Raw genomic sequence first — 14,228 nt, 5'->3', positions numbered from 1 at the left:
GAATTACTATGCTACTTCACGAACGATCCTGGCTGTCAAAGGTAAACTGGGTTAGTACTATAAACCAGAGAAATGGATGAGGTGATCTCAGGACTACAATACTCTGTGATTAAAGTCAGTGAAATAGCCCAACCCCAGCATAGACAAAAGGACAAATGATTAGTAGCCTCCAGAAAAGGTTTTGTCACCTTGCCAGGTAAATAATATAACCACCTAAATGCTTGCTGAAGATAAAGAAATCCCAGTGGAAGGAAATGGTTATAAGCACCAATTATGACTGCATGGCTCCTCACAGAAGTAAGGAATGTAACCCTAGTAATTATTTTCTCATTTTGTTTTCCAAAATCGAATAATACCACACTATCTTCATATTATCCAGCTTGTCAACTGCTTGGTCTTGAAGCCAATTTTTTTTGCAATAAACCTCTTTAACTGCCTGCTTATCTACCTATTTACCTATATGGTGATTGATTACTCAACTGTTTGGCCTGTTGATATATAAACCTATCTAATAGTCATATTTCTCTGAAGATTTGTGAGTAATATGTTGATATGTTAGTCAATGCAGGGCTTTCCTTTTTATCTCCATATTTGAGCAGCCAAGTCTGCTGCAAGGCAAATAATTCTCTTGTATCTTTTCCCCAAATTAGCCTGCTTTGTGGTGAAGGTAAATCATATTCAATCAAAATTAAATGGCACAGTCTTGTACAACATGTGATTCCTATTTTTTATCACGACTGATACTTGAGTGTTGCATTTGAATGTTCTAACATTCCACACTTATGCAGAGATCTATAGTTTTAATGGAAATGTGCTGATATTTTCTAATGTAAAGCTACAATTTCATTTTCAACTTTCTATCCATTGTTGTAAACTCCTTCCAGACATACTTACTTGAATACTTGTTGACTATGAGTAAGCCTTTATGTCTATTTTGGGCCTAGTATTTGTTTTATTACTTCATTCAAAACAATTTTCATTGAATAAATGAGCTTTGAGAATGGTATGAACTGTTAAAGGCAATGAAAAGGCTGCAGTGAATTTAATAAAAAAAAAAGCACCATGGTAAATAACCCACAGACAGTCATCCATCTCAAGTGCATTGCCCTCATTTCTTCCATTTCGTTCATAGCTTAGTGAAAAAGGATGAATCAGCTCATCTCTCAGTAATTTTGCTTTTCATTGAGGGGCTAGGGAAATTTACTCTTTCTGGTCCTCCTTCCTTGCCTTCTCCTCCCTTCCCCCATCCTTCTTTTTATTTCCTTCCTTTATCAAATATTTAGACCTTCAGCAATATTGACTTCTTGTGTGTGTGTGTGTGTGTGTGTGTGTGTATGTGTAAACCATAAGTTAATACAGGGTGTCCTCCTCTATTGTTCTCCACATTATTTTCTGAGATATAGTCTCTCACTGGACCTAGTGCTCACCAGTTAGATTGCAAGGCAAATGAACTCTGAGGATCCTCCAATGTTACCTTTCTTAGCTCTAGTTCACCTTGCTAAGGTCTTGCATGGATGTTGGGAATCTGAACTCAGGTCTTTGCCCAGGAGCCACTTCAGCCACTGAATCATCCCTCATATTGATTTTTCAGTTGAGTGTTGCATGTAATTTGTTCAGTAAGTGAGTAGATAATGCACACTCTGTTTGTGGAGTGGTTATCAGTAGTAAATGGATGTGGGCTACTGAGGGCAGATCACTGATTCATTGCTCAGATAAGACAACAGACACATTGCTATTTGGAATTAGCTGCTGAAGACTAGAGACAGATTTTACACAATTTAATGCACTTTTGGTGCAGGCAGCTTCTCAGTAGTCAGTCCTGATCCTTCAGGAAACCACTGTACGCACGGTGTCTCTTCTCTTGAAGGAGAAAAAGCAAACTTGTCTAACATAGGCTATTTCCCATTGCCAGGCCAGTACATTGAATTGAATCAATTTGTTTTGAATGCTGAAAATTTTGAAAGACCAATCAGAACTGGGTCACAGAAAATAATTCAGCTCTAATTAAAATGTTATTGTGTGTCCAGCTTTCCTGAAAATCACTTGCACCCCCTAAATAAACCTCAGATTCCTGATTAAATAAAAGTTTTGAACAGCGATGACTACATTGATGTACCAAATGTGTTTAGATTTTTACAACTCCCACAGGTATATGGGAAGAAAATGTGTCGACATTAGTAGTAGTGTTTACATTTATATTTGTTCAAAATCTCTTTGATAAATATGTAATATTACAATAAAAGTATGTTAGATAGGGAAATGTGATACTGTGTGTCACATTTCTTAAGTTCTAATTTAAGAGACATGATTGGGCAATACGAGCCATATGGGGTCTGAAGCTCTCATATACTGGATCATATTTATTTTCTACTAAATAATGCTGATTTCTTTTTTCTCTTATTATGACTATTCCTGCAGCAAAACTGGACATTTATAATACAATTTATGATACTATATGTATATATGGTGATATGTCTTTGTCTCTTGGGAGTGGGTGGATAGCCCACGATCATTTCCCCATTTGATAGGAACAAAATTAAATTTTGTCCCTGAATTTCTCCTCACTCTGCTCTTTTCAAAGTCCTGTGAAACACTGCTGAGTTTGGCACTCCAGTGGTTGGCACTGAAACACAGGCCAACCGAATAATAGCAGCTTTAGAAGGTAGGCTGTGGTGAAAATAAGTCTTTTTGAATCCTCCAAGTTAGTTACTGCATTTAACCAAACACAAACAGCCATAGTAAGGATATTCACTATTCAGAAGAATTTAATATCCTTACCAAAAAATCAAACAGATGAAAATAATACAAGGCTGAGGGAAAATGAATATATTTCAAGACAGTAGACTTCAACTTCGAGTACAGCATGGTCATTATGAGTAGGTTAACTGGTGGGCATTATTGTTACAGATGCATGAAATGTGTTATTTCATTTTATTATGAGGCCTGAAACCCTATGGTAAATATATGATACAAATGAGGCATGTGTAGCATGTATGTGCAGTGTATATGCACATGTATATGTTCATTTATGTCACTGACTATAAAACTGAGAAATTTTGAGCAGTAGGGAACATCAAGATATTTCAAGACAGTAGAGTTGGCAAATTTATTTTCCTCTCTCTTGAGCTACAGTTTCCTTTTCTTAAAAAAATAAAGTAAGAATTATTGGTGTTTGAAATTCATAAGATTGGTGCACACGTTAAAAGACTCCATGCATCTAAATATTTAGGATAGTATCTTAATGCTCAGGAGACACATTTGTGAAACTTCTGTCTTCTCTGAAGAGTATAATGAGATGCCTGTTTTCATCTCCAAGACTGAGAAATCAGCAACCCCAAAACTTTAAAAGATATCAAATGTGTAATATTTCACTAATATTAACATCACATTATCAGGATCAGGCTACAGTGAGTCTTTGTAAACTAGTGAGAAAAATGGAAAGAGTTAAAATGATAGAAGAATTGCAATTTGTCTTGAGAATTTTGCTGCCTCTGTTTTGTTGCTATTTATAATTTCTTTGTTTGACTTACAATAAAAGTTATATGATTTGTTCCATGTGGCCAAAATAAATACTGTCAGCACATATAAAACACACATGACATCATTAGTCCTGTAGTTCTCAGTATTCTACACTAGATCCAGTTTCTAGCTGTCACATAACTAAGTGTGATCACTGTGTGAATGCTAGCAGACTTGAGTATTGAGCATGGAAAAATATCAAGAAACCCTAGAACTTATGTAACAAGCCCTGCACATTTTGAACTAGGCTAAATTGGCTCAACTTAAAAATTTTAGGTACCTTCATAATCACAATCACCTTTCCTATGGAGGGTGGGAAAACAATTGACTTTTAAGTAGCCATTGCATATGTGAAGTGTCCTTACTAAGCTGTCTAGTGTCATGTATGTGATACCTCCCCCTAATTTCTTGGTTAGGTGTGTCCTGGAGATCCCTCAAATAATACAAGCTGTTAGTACTGCTGTTGGTTGCCTACCAGAACTTGGAAGTTAAGCACTATTGCTGAAGAAACTGAACACTTTTGGTCATAGGACATAGAAAAATCAAGTTGGTAGTGACTAAGATATTTTCTCCATTCTGCTAGCTTTCATGGTACCAGAAGGGTACTTATGCAGTCTTATCTACTTGTGAAGCAGGAAAACTACAGTAATGGCCAGTGTGATAAGATATACTCACAGCCAAAATATTGGCATAAATGTTATGGGGATAGGGTGGGTGAAATTGCGACATGGGTGCAATGGGGATGGATAGCTGCTTTGTGCTGGATCTTAAGGCTTGTTTCACAGGAGGAAGTGCGTGCCTGGTCCTACAAATATGACCACAAAATAAGTTTCTTAAAAAGCCATTTATACATACAGCAAACACAGTGAATTTTCCAAACTGAACCTGTGATTTCGTTTTTCTGTTTAATTTTTCTCAGTATCATCAGGAGTAAATTCTTGTTAGAAGGCATTTACAGTTCTGAGGCCAGAGAGCAAAGGAAATCAATAAAAACAAAACATTTTAGGGGAAGACTGGATAAACTCAGTTTACCACAAAATCATGATTAATAAGCATGATGTTTCTTGATTCCATGCACATCCCTATCTGATACTTTCACCCAGAGATATTTTGCTTGCAGCAGTGGGTCTAATCAAATCAGCCTGTAGTAGTTTAGAAGAAGTCATTTTCTGTGTTTACTCAGAGGTGTCTTAATTTACCCTCTCAGATTCACATCCCGAATGCACCAAAGTCAGCAGTAGCTAACATCTAATTTACTTATATGTATGGCGAACTCCAGTGCCAAGGATCATCCATAGCCATTGCCCTGTTTCAAATATTCATGAGTCTCCATGGTCCAAAATGCATTAAAGGTGGGAGCGATGCCAACCACACACATGGTCTCACAGTCTTTCCAGTGACAAGGAGCCACCTCAGATTAAAGGAGGAGGAAGTTAAAGACTTCAGACTAAGCTGTCTTTGTGAGAGAAGCTCATGAAAGGAATGCCAAATTGCACACCCAGCTCCCATTACAGAACGACAAACAAAAACCACTAGATGCTCACTCTTGTGAACTCAGGATTTTGGGGCTGCTCCTCTCTGGGCTCTTACACTGCTGTCCATCACAGGCATTTTGTAGACACGTGGCATGGTTTTTCGGTCCTGGAAGCATTGTTGATGCTTTCAGAGACCTAAATGAATGGGTACTGATAAATTAACAGCATTTAAGCCAGCATAATTTTGCTAATGGAGGCTGTGTGGCATGTGGCAAAAATTACAAAAGCAAAGTTGAAATGGTGAGGCGCTGCAAAGCACGCACATAAAGCAACCCCATACACTAATTGAGGTTCTCCCCTCACATTGTTTGTCAGAGGCTGCACCTGCTTTCACACCTGGGCTCTTGTTCTTGATCTAGTCTGACACTCTGGAAATATTAGGCACTCAGCCAGTTTCCTACCCAGCCATTCCCATGATCAGACCTAGCTATCAATGTGCTTTTTAAAAAATACATTAAATCAAGAATCAACCCCAGGGCTCTGAACTACTTTTGACTGACAGGACCAACAAAAACTTCCAGGCTAATTACTTCTACGGGCTAGTTCCCAGTGCAAGGAGTTCCTAACTGACCTACTTTGGACTCACTGAGATAATTTATCAGGTAAGATAATTAAAGGAATATAAAGCAGTGTCTAAAATGCACCAAGTATCAGAAATATTTGCTGAAATCGTAAGTCCTTATTCCCACTGCTATCAGCTAGCACTTTATTACTTTGCAATGAGTCAATTTCCTCTTATTTAGAAGCCATTCTTTCTCTGTATGAATTATATTTGCAGGCTATATTTGAGATTCACTTTGATGTTTAAGTTTTGATATTTTTCAGTGTAGTTGTAAAGAGAATAATCTTTTAAGTCCTTCCAGGTTTTCTTCCTTCAACCCCTCCCACACAGGAACACAAGTGTTTCTTTCTTCATATCACTTATATCAGTGTTCCTACTATTCTCAATTTTTTTCTTTTTCTTTTTTATTCTTCTTTCATCTATTACATCCCAACCACAGTTGGCAGGCTCTACCCTCCCCTAGTCTTTCTCCCCACCCCCGCAACTCCCCTCAGAAAAGAGCAAGCTTCTCATGGACATCAACCAAACCACACAGCAGAACAAGCTACAGTTAGTACAGGCACATACTATCATACCAAGGTTCAATGAGGCAACCCAGCAGGAGGAGAATGGTCCCACAAGCACACAAAACGAGAGACAGGCTCTGCTTCCACTGTTTGGAATCTCACAAGAACACGAAGCTACTCAGCCACAGCCTATATGCAGAGGACATAGGTCAGACCCCTACTGGCTCCCTGATCTCTTTGAGACCCCATGTGTCCCAAATCAGTTGATTCTGTGGGCCATGTTCTCATTGTGTCCCTGACCCCTCTGGTTCCTCCAATCCTTCCTCCCACCTCATTGCAGGACTCCTTGAACTGAAGTCTGTCATCAGTGAAGGACACCTCTATTCCAGTGGTGGGTAGTCTGCAATGTGGACAGTCTATAATAAAGGACACCTCTATTCCAGAAGTTGGTATTCTGCAAAGTGGACATCTTACTTGAAGTTTGACTGTTCATTTTGGAAGTCAAATCCTTCCTTACACAGAGGTAAATACTCAGAGATGAAGACATTTTTGTAGCAAAGTTCTGGTTTTCATATTGAGAAAACTGATCATTTTCTAATTTTTGTAGTCTTGATGTTTTCATGAAAAGAGAGAGGCAGGAGAAGACCCTCAAAATAAAACCACAGTACATAACACTTTCACTTCCATTAGATTAAAAACCATCTGTTCCCTTAGAACATATGTGTTAAACATCATGTGATTAGCATCACACCGTCTTCTAATTATTATTTCTGACCTCTTACTCTGCCTTTCCACCCATTTCTTTAATTTTGTTAATTCCTCATTTGCAGTGTTTCTTTCTCCTTAACTCAAAACCTCCTCTAACTATGGAGATGTGATCCCCTAAGTGTGCCCTGGCTTATGGATGCTAAAAGTATTTATCTTCTTCATGGGAGATCTATGAGGAACTAGACTCAACCCCATGGCAGAATAAAAACATTTATATGTTAGGCTAGGTTTAAAAAGATCAGGATTAATTTTGTACTTTTGTTTGTGGGTATACCAGGGCTAGTAATAATAATAGCATTTGTCATTGGTATTTAGACCTAGTTATTATTTCATAAAGTCATGGAAAAAGAAATTTGCATACATAAAATTGTGTTTTAAAGGAAAACATATTAAAAATATCATGCTGTATTCTTTATTACTACATAGCCCATGAAGAATTTTATGTTTGCAAGGGGATCTAGCCATAGTTTCATCCCAAATCGTAGTGTCAAGGCTCCCCTGTTGTCACGAGGACTCTGTACATCAGTATGGTCAGATCACTCCCTGAGTGCTAACTATCTTACTTTATTGTTTCTCCCATTGCATGCCTATTTAACTTCATTTATTGCTTTATGCTCATGTCCTTTAGCTGTTTCCAATCCACTTCCTGGGCAAAACAAACACAATATGTTAACATAGAAAAGTATTTAGGTAAATGAAAATCAATGTACTGGTGTCAGCATAGTTCTTTATTGCTTACCTTGGACATTTAGAATACATTCTATTTGAACATTAACAACTTTCAGTCTGTCTGGGAAGTATAATGATGTTCTTGGATCACTGCCCCTGCAGTCTCTAATCTCCACAGCTATGGTCACTTAGTCCCTATCTGGAGGTTCAGGTTTATTCTGAATTTTGGAACTGATCTTGTCTCTAGGCTGGGACATACAAGATGTCCTAGCCAAAAGCTAACTGATCCAGCATCCAGTCAGCCTTTGCGTTGATTTCATTTTGACCTTGCAATTTATTACCCCAGTTTAGGCTATGTTCTGTCTACCTGTGGTCACCATGGTTTGGTCATCTAAGGTGGGTAAACTAAGTAGACCTGGTTTAGTCCCTAATTCATTTTCCTGCTTGATACTCAATTCCTGGACGCTCTGCCTTCCTCCCTGTTTCTTTCATAACAAAGCTATCTCTGAAGTCAATTTGTCATGCTGGGACCCAATGGAAAACTGCTGATGCCACTAGCCTGACATGAAAATCCTTGAGCTACATTTATACCATGGATGTGAGGTTTTGCAATATCCAAGAATAAGCACTCCACTGTCTTGGATGTTTTCCCACTGACTACTGTAAGTATTTTCTGAACCATCAGCTCTAACCCACCGTCCTTAGGAGTCACTATGTATGCATTGCCTACAACCTGACAATTTCATTATTCTAGGCAGGGCAGCAAAGAAATATTTTAATCACATCTTTAGTTGAATTGTAATGCCAACACTTCCCCCTACTTTCAACTCATAAGCCACTTAAACGCTTAAAAATTCATTTCTTCTTAGTAAAATAAAATAATCTGTGTGACTATGAAAAAACAAGAAAAGTGTATCCACATGATAAAACACATAGTATGCAACCTAAACATTTTAGGTAATGGTATAATGCCATGTCTTAAATTCTGTACTTGGAAAATGCAACTGTTAGCTAAAACTGACCATAATAAAGATGAAAAAATGGAAGAAAGTTCTTTTAAAACCTTCTGCAAGAGCAATATATATATATATATATTTTTAGCTGCTTACCCATCTCTCCAGCCATCCTCTGTGTCTATAGTTTTTAAAAGGGAGAACTATTGTCTGCTTGAAAACTGATGGAAAGCTAGAAATTAAGTCAATGATTCTTTTAGTCAGTCATTTCTTTTAAAGTATCTTTTCTATAATCATTTAAGAAGTTTCAGAAAAAAATTAAGTCCCACTTCACTGAAATTTTGACTCATTAGGTTTGGAGTTGAAAGAATCTCAAAAGAAATTCTGGTGATCTCACAGATTTGGGACTATAAATTTATCAACATCAGGATGTTCAGGATGCTCTTTAGAAAGTATACATCCATTTTCCTCAGGATGCTTCACCTAGGGCATGTACCACGAGTGCACTCCCAGTTGTCCAGTCGCTGAAGATGTTTGATATCTGAACAGCCTGTTGATGTCTCCTTTTATGAATAGATGGTTATTCTACTTACTGGCAGTGTTCACATGTAGGTGTTCCAGTTTGATTGGATGGCACCTTTACCATATTCTGCATTAAATATATTATATGTCCCTAATGTTTCACTTCTGCCAAATTTATCTGTTGTGTTTTTATTTAAAAAGTGTTCCTTTTCTTTAGACGAAATCCTTCTACTCATAGAAGCTTTATCAAAATGAATGTTAATATCATTTGGCAAATATTGAAGAAAACAAATGGTTTTCTGTTTTCATGAAGTGTTTGTAAAAATGAAACAAAAGAGGGAGGAAGGGAGTTGGATAGAGGAAAGGAGGGAGGAATAGAGGGAGAGAGCAGACAGTGAGAAGATGGAGAAAAAAGAAGAGAGAAAGGGAGAGGGAGAAAGAGATAGAGGAGTCAGGGAGAAGGATGGAGGGATGTTGGGGGAAGTCCTGTGCATTTGTCAATAAAGTACTGTTGAGCCAATAGGAAACCTAGATAGGAGGGACTAGGAGTCCAGGAGGACTCTGGGAAGGAGAAACACAGGAGTTCGAGATGTAACCGCCATGGGGTAGGAAGCCCGGAACTATTCTCTGGTAAGAGACATACTTAGATTAACAATTATGGGGTAATTACTTAAGTCAGAGCTAGCCAGTAAGAAACAAACAAGGCCAACAGCTTCATAATTAATATAGCCTCCTCTGTGTTTATTTGGGACTGATGCGGCTCTAGAACCCAGTTGGCGGGAAGGCTTCTCTCAAAGAAAAAGCTTCTCTTTACAGAGGGAGGAAAAGGGGGAGGAGAAAACAGAAGAAGAGGGAAGAGAAAAGACTACTTCCTCCCTCTCAAGACTCCCCCGACTCTGTGACCTTTGCTTTATGCACTTTGCCAAATGACCAGACCAGGACCAATACACACATATGTTTCAGAAGGCTAAATATTTGACACCTGTTCAAAGTAATGCAGATTATCATTGTTCATCATATCTTTATATTCTGTAGAGAAAAGTAAAGCCTAATGCTGGATGGTAGCTCAGAGGGTGTGTGTGTGTGTGTGTGTGTGTGTGTGTGTGTGTGTGTGTGTGTGTGCGTGTGTGTGTTTGTATTGGACTTAAGTGTCTTGGCAGCTTGGCTGTGGGTATTCACACATGTTCTCTCTTAAATCTCAGCTCAGACCCTCCATCCTTCTCCCTGTCTTTCTACATCTCTTTCTCCCTCTCCCTTTCTCTCTTATTTTCTCTCCCTCTTTTCCCTGTCTACTCTCTCCCTCCATTCCTCCATCCTTCCATCTCTCCATTTCCCTTCCTCCCTCAGACCCACTAGAAACTGTGATTATAATTGCTGATATTTGAACATTCTGTCAATGCATATGTTCAAATTCTTGACACTGAATTGCATTAGAAGATATTGTTTGGGAAAGGTGATTATGTCATAAATACTGAATCATCATCAATTCAACCCTGGTATACAAACTGTCTTCATGTGCCTATAGCACAAAGAGAGATGCTCTCTCAGCCTGGACTCTTAGGGGGAGTGCCTTGACCCTACCAAGAGTAAAATGACAGACCCTAGATATCCCCTATGTGGAAGGATTTGGCAATAGGGTGGGAGGGAGGGGGGAAGGGGAGTGCGGGAGGAGGGGAGGGAGAGTGAACTGGGATTGACATGTAAAACAAGCTATTTAAAATTAAAATAAAAAATGATAAAAAAAGACTTCTATGAAAGAAGATCAGAGATGTCCCTTGCTCCTTGTATTTTAGGCTACAGCAAGGTCAATGCTTTCCATAGGAAGCTGACAGCAGTTCTTCTCCAGGATGGATATTGAACTTCCTAGGCTCAAGAAGGGGTAACTTGTGTTTCTGTTGTTTTCAGACATCCATTATCTGTCTTCTTTTGTTATTGAAACCTAAAGAAACTTAGAAGCCATCTGTTCCCAGATGACATTTTTTAACAGAGATATTCTAGTGAATATGATTACCCTTTCTGTCTGGTAAGGCTGATTTGGGTCATCACTGATGGTATTGTGTTTCCTATGCAGATACAGATATCTGCTTGCCTGACTCACCTCACAACTCCAGAAACTTTACAACACTTTGTCCTTACCGCCTTCAGAAGTCAGAAGAAAATAAAAATACCGACAATGTTTTCTTTGAAACAAGAGCTAGTGAATAGAAATAACGATTAATCTCTGACATCATTTTAAGAAAACACAACCGCGTCTTACCAGACGTCCTCAGCATCTTCGTCACACTCTGCACCAAACTGGCAAATGTCACAGGTAGAGGTTTCCTTCTGACTGCTTTCTCCAGAGCCTTCATGGACTGTGGGACAGAAACCACACATGAAGGACATGCAGACAGATGTGTACAGTGTAAACAATGCTGGGAGAATTCTCTGCCAAAGCTGCTGCTTCCCAATGGGGTCACTCGCTACTGTACTCATGAAAGTGGTACATTTTTCTCATTTCTTCCCCAGTTTTAAGACTGCAGTACTGTGGCAGTCACCGGAATAGAGTAAAGGCTTCTACCTTTTTATATGTGGCACAGCCACAAACAAGAGAGCATATAGGGGTTTTGAAAATTACTTTGCGCCTGGCGGCGGTGGCGCATGCCTTTAATCCCAGCACTCGGGAGGCAGAGGCAGGCGGATCTCTGTGAGTTCAAGGCCAGGCTGGACCGACAGCCTCCAAAACAATATAGAGAAACCCTGTCTCGTAAAAACCAAAAAAAAAAAAAAAAGAAAATTACTTTGCTAATAAATAGCTTACATAAAATAGCTATTTCTTTAAATGGGATTTAGAGTGGTCTATGCTTGGAGGAAAATCCAGTGATTATGAAAAGAATTTTGTATCTTCTTATTCCTAAAGTTCCCAGTTTCTCATTCAAAGGATTGCAATCTCAGAAACACTTGATAAGTAGTCTTTTTAGATGGTTCCTTTTCTCCCTTGTCCTGTTACATACTTACAAGCATGTTGTTATAAAGATTTAGAAGTGATTTTGAATTTTAAAGTCTTATTTTGTGTGTGTGTGTGTGTGTGTGTGTGTGTTTGTTGGAGTGCCCACAGCAGCCAAAAGAGGGTATCAGGTCACCTAGAACTACAGTTACAGATGAGCCATCTGATGTGGGAGCTGGAAATTGTGTACTCAGTGAAGTAGCTTTAGTGGAAAGTGAAAAACTTTAACAATCTAACCACTGCAAAGACAATCATTTTCCAGGCACAGAATGCACACTTTTCAAGACACCAAAGTATCTTCAAAGAACCCATCTGCTAGAGATCACATGATTTCAACAGGAAAGTGCTGTAACTCCTCCGTGGACCACACAAACATTCTATAAAAATAATTAATTACCAAACACTCTTGGCCTGTTACATCCAAACTTCTTCTTTGCCTATTAGTGAATTTTCAGTATTTACAAAAGTAATTATCTTTCTTGATTTTAATTTGTTGCTGTGAACAAAAAATGATTTGGTGAATAAAAAACAAACACAAAGGGCCCAAAAGGAGAGTTCTAATTCATAGCTCTGACAGGGAAATGGAGAATATACTTTTTCTGAAATAATCAAGTTTCCTTGTGTCTGATTGTATATCTTAATGCTTTCTTTCTTCTTTCCCTGTGTCTAGTAGTCTTAACTTGAGTTTAAGTTATGAATTAAATGGGTCGCTTTAAGAGCTAAAAGTATTGATGGTATTTCATTTAACCTAGATATGTTAGGGGAAAATTCCCTCTGAGAAGGAATTTAACTCTGACAGAACAGGCAGTACTTCACCAATCTACCCTACCGCTCCAGTACAGCAAGACCATTAGAGTGGACCAGGGGGATGGGAGAGAAGCTGAGGCCTTACCTCAGGGGAGACTGAGAGCTGAGGCTGCTCTCTTTATTACTTTCTTATTATTAATGCAACACAGATGCTGCTAACAGGAGTGAACCTTTTAGTGTTAGCAGGATTAGCAACTCCCAGGCTACAGTTTTCCATCACCCAGGAAACACATCCCCAGGAAGGGAAGGTGCTTAATGATGGGTGATAGCACTCAAGGGCAGGCCCATCTCCTCCAGCAGCTGAGATCCTGGGTTAGGGATCTAAACAGGAAAGGGGAGGGAAATTTCACTAATTTAGCAAGACTGGCCATGGCATTCTTACCCAAAGCCACACTATTTATACTCCACAAAAGGGCAGTGTTTTGGTAGAAGAGACATGTTTGGAGTTTTTCTCACAAGGAGAAGTAATTCAGAAAAATAAATAGCAGTGCCCTGTCACTAAATACACGGGAAATAAATTGCTGTACATGAAGTCATCCACAAGAAAGCTAAAAGAAAATATTTCCTTTGAACCTGAAATACCTGTTTCACCTTTACAACATATTAGCAATTAAATGAGCTCACTTCTGTTTAACCCCATAGACCAAGGGTTCTTAAGTAAGGTTGGCCTCAGAAACTATGATAGATTTTATTTGTTCATTTATTTATTTGTTTTTCTTGGAGATACTGAATTAATGGCATAATTTGAGGCTAAAGTATGCATATTGTAAAAGCAAACAACAAAAATAAAGCCCTAAGATTAGACCACTTTGTAAGAATCTGTCTGAGGCAAGACCTGAAAGACATCAGCAGTCATACATTCATCACAAGGCTTCTAGCACTGGAAATACACAAGGGACATCTAGAGGTACTATTAAAATTCAGATTCTTTTCCAATAGGCATAAAGCATGGCCTAAGAGTCTACATTTGCTACAGCTCTGATGCTGGGTATACTGTTCCATAGACCACATTTTGAGGCAAGAGAACAGCACCATGCATCATTTCAAACCATGCACAACCTATTAGTGGTGAGTGAAACTAAATGGTCCAGAACTAACATTTTTGTGGCTATGTAACAATCTACAATAGACTAGAAGGCATCAGTGTGTCTTATTTAGAAAGAATAAGCTTAATTATGTAACAGCGCTCTACTCATACATATGTACTTACACAGAGGCTGAAATACGAACTGTAATTCTCAGTAAAGGTCACAGTCATACAAGCAGATCACTAACTTAGTACCTGTTACAAGCTCAGCAAATGTGCACTGCATGGAGCTGTTTCTTCTTTGTCTTCGTTCTAATTACAAGAAGTAGGATGAAAAGGATATGTGCTTAGTTATTTGTATTTATATAAGGATT

The 14,228-nt window shown here is 38.5% G+C and overlaps 1 protein-coding gene and 1 long non-coding RNA gene across 4 annotated transcripts in view; one reads left to right on the top strand and one right to left on the bottom strand.

The window, feature by feature from the left end:
- Nucleotides 1-14,228, bottom strand: part of Tmeff2 (transmembrane protein with EGF like and two follistatin like domains 2) — a 274,658-nt gene that overhangs the window by 125,036 nt on the left and 135,394 nt on the right. For all 3 annotated transcript variants that reach the window (XM_013121121.3, XM_013121122.3, XM_005080916.4), the window contains exon 5: nucleotides 11,292-11,388. In XM_013121121.3, coding sequence (XP_012976575.1) covers nucleotides 11,292-11,388 — 97 coding nt within the window. The remainder of the gene's footprint in view (nucleotides 1-11,291; nucleotides 11,389-14,228) is intronic.
- Nucleotides 1-14,228, top strand: part of LOC121142830 — a 51,932-nt gene that overhangs the window by 8,692 nt on the left and 29,012 nt on the right. The gene's annotated exons all lie outside the window — the stretch shown is intronic.

This window comes from Mesocricetus auratus, unplaced genomic scaffold (genome assembly GCF_017639785.1).
Source record: "Mesocricetus auratus isolate SY011 unplaced genomic scaffold, BCM_Maur_2.0 Super-Scaffold_100010, whole genome shotgun sequence".
Lineage (NCBI taxonomy): Eukaryota > Metazoa > Chordata > Mammalia > Rodentia > Cricetidae > Mesocricetus > Mesocricetus auratus.
This window is presented reverse-complemented; position numbering and strand designations above follow the sequence as displayed.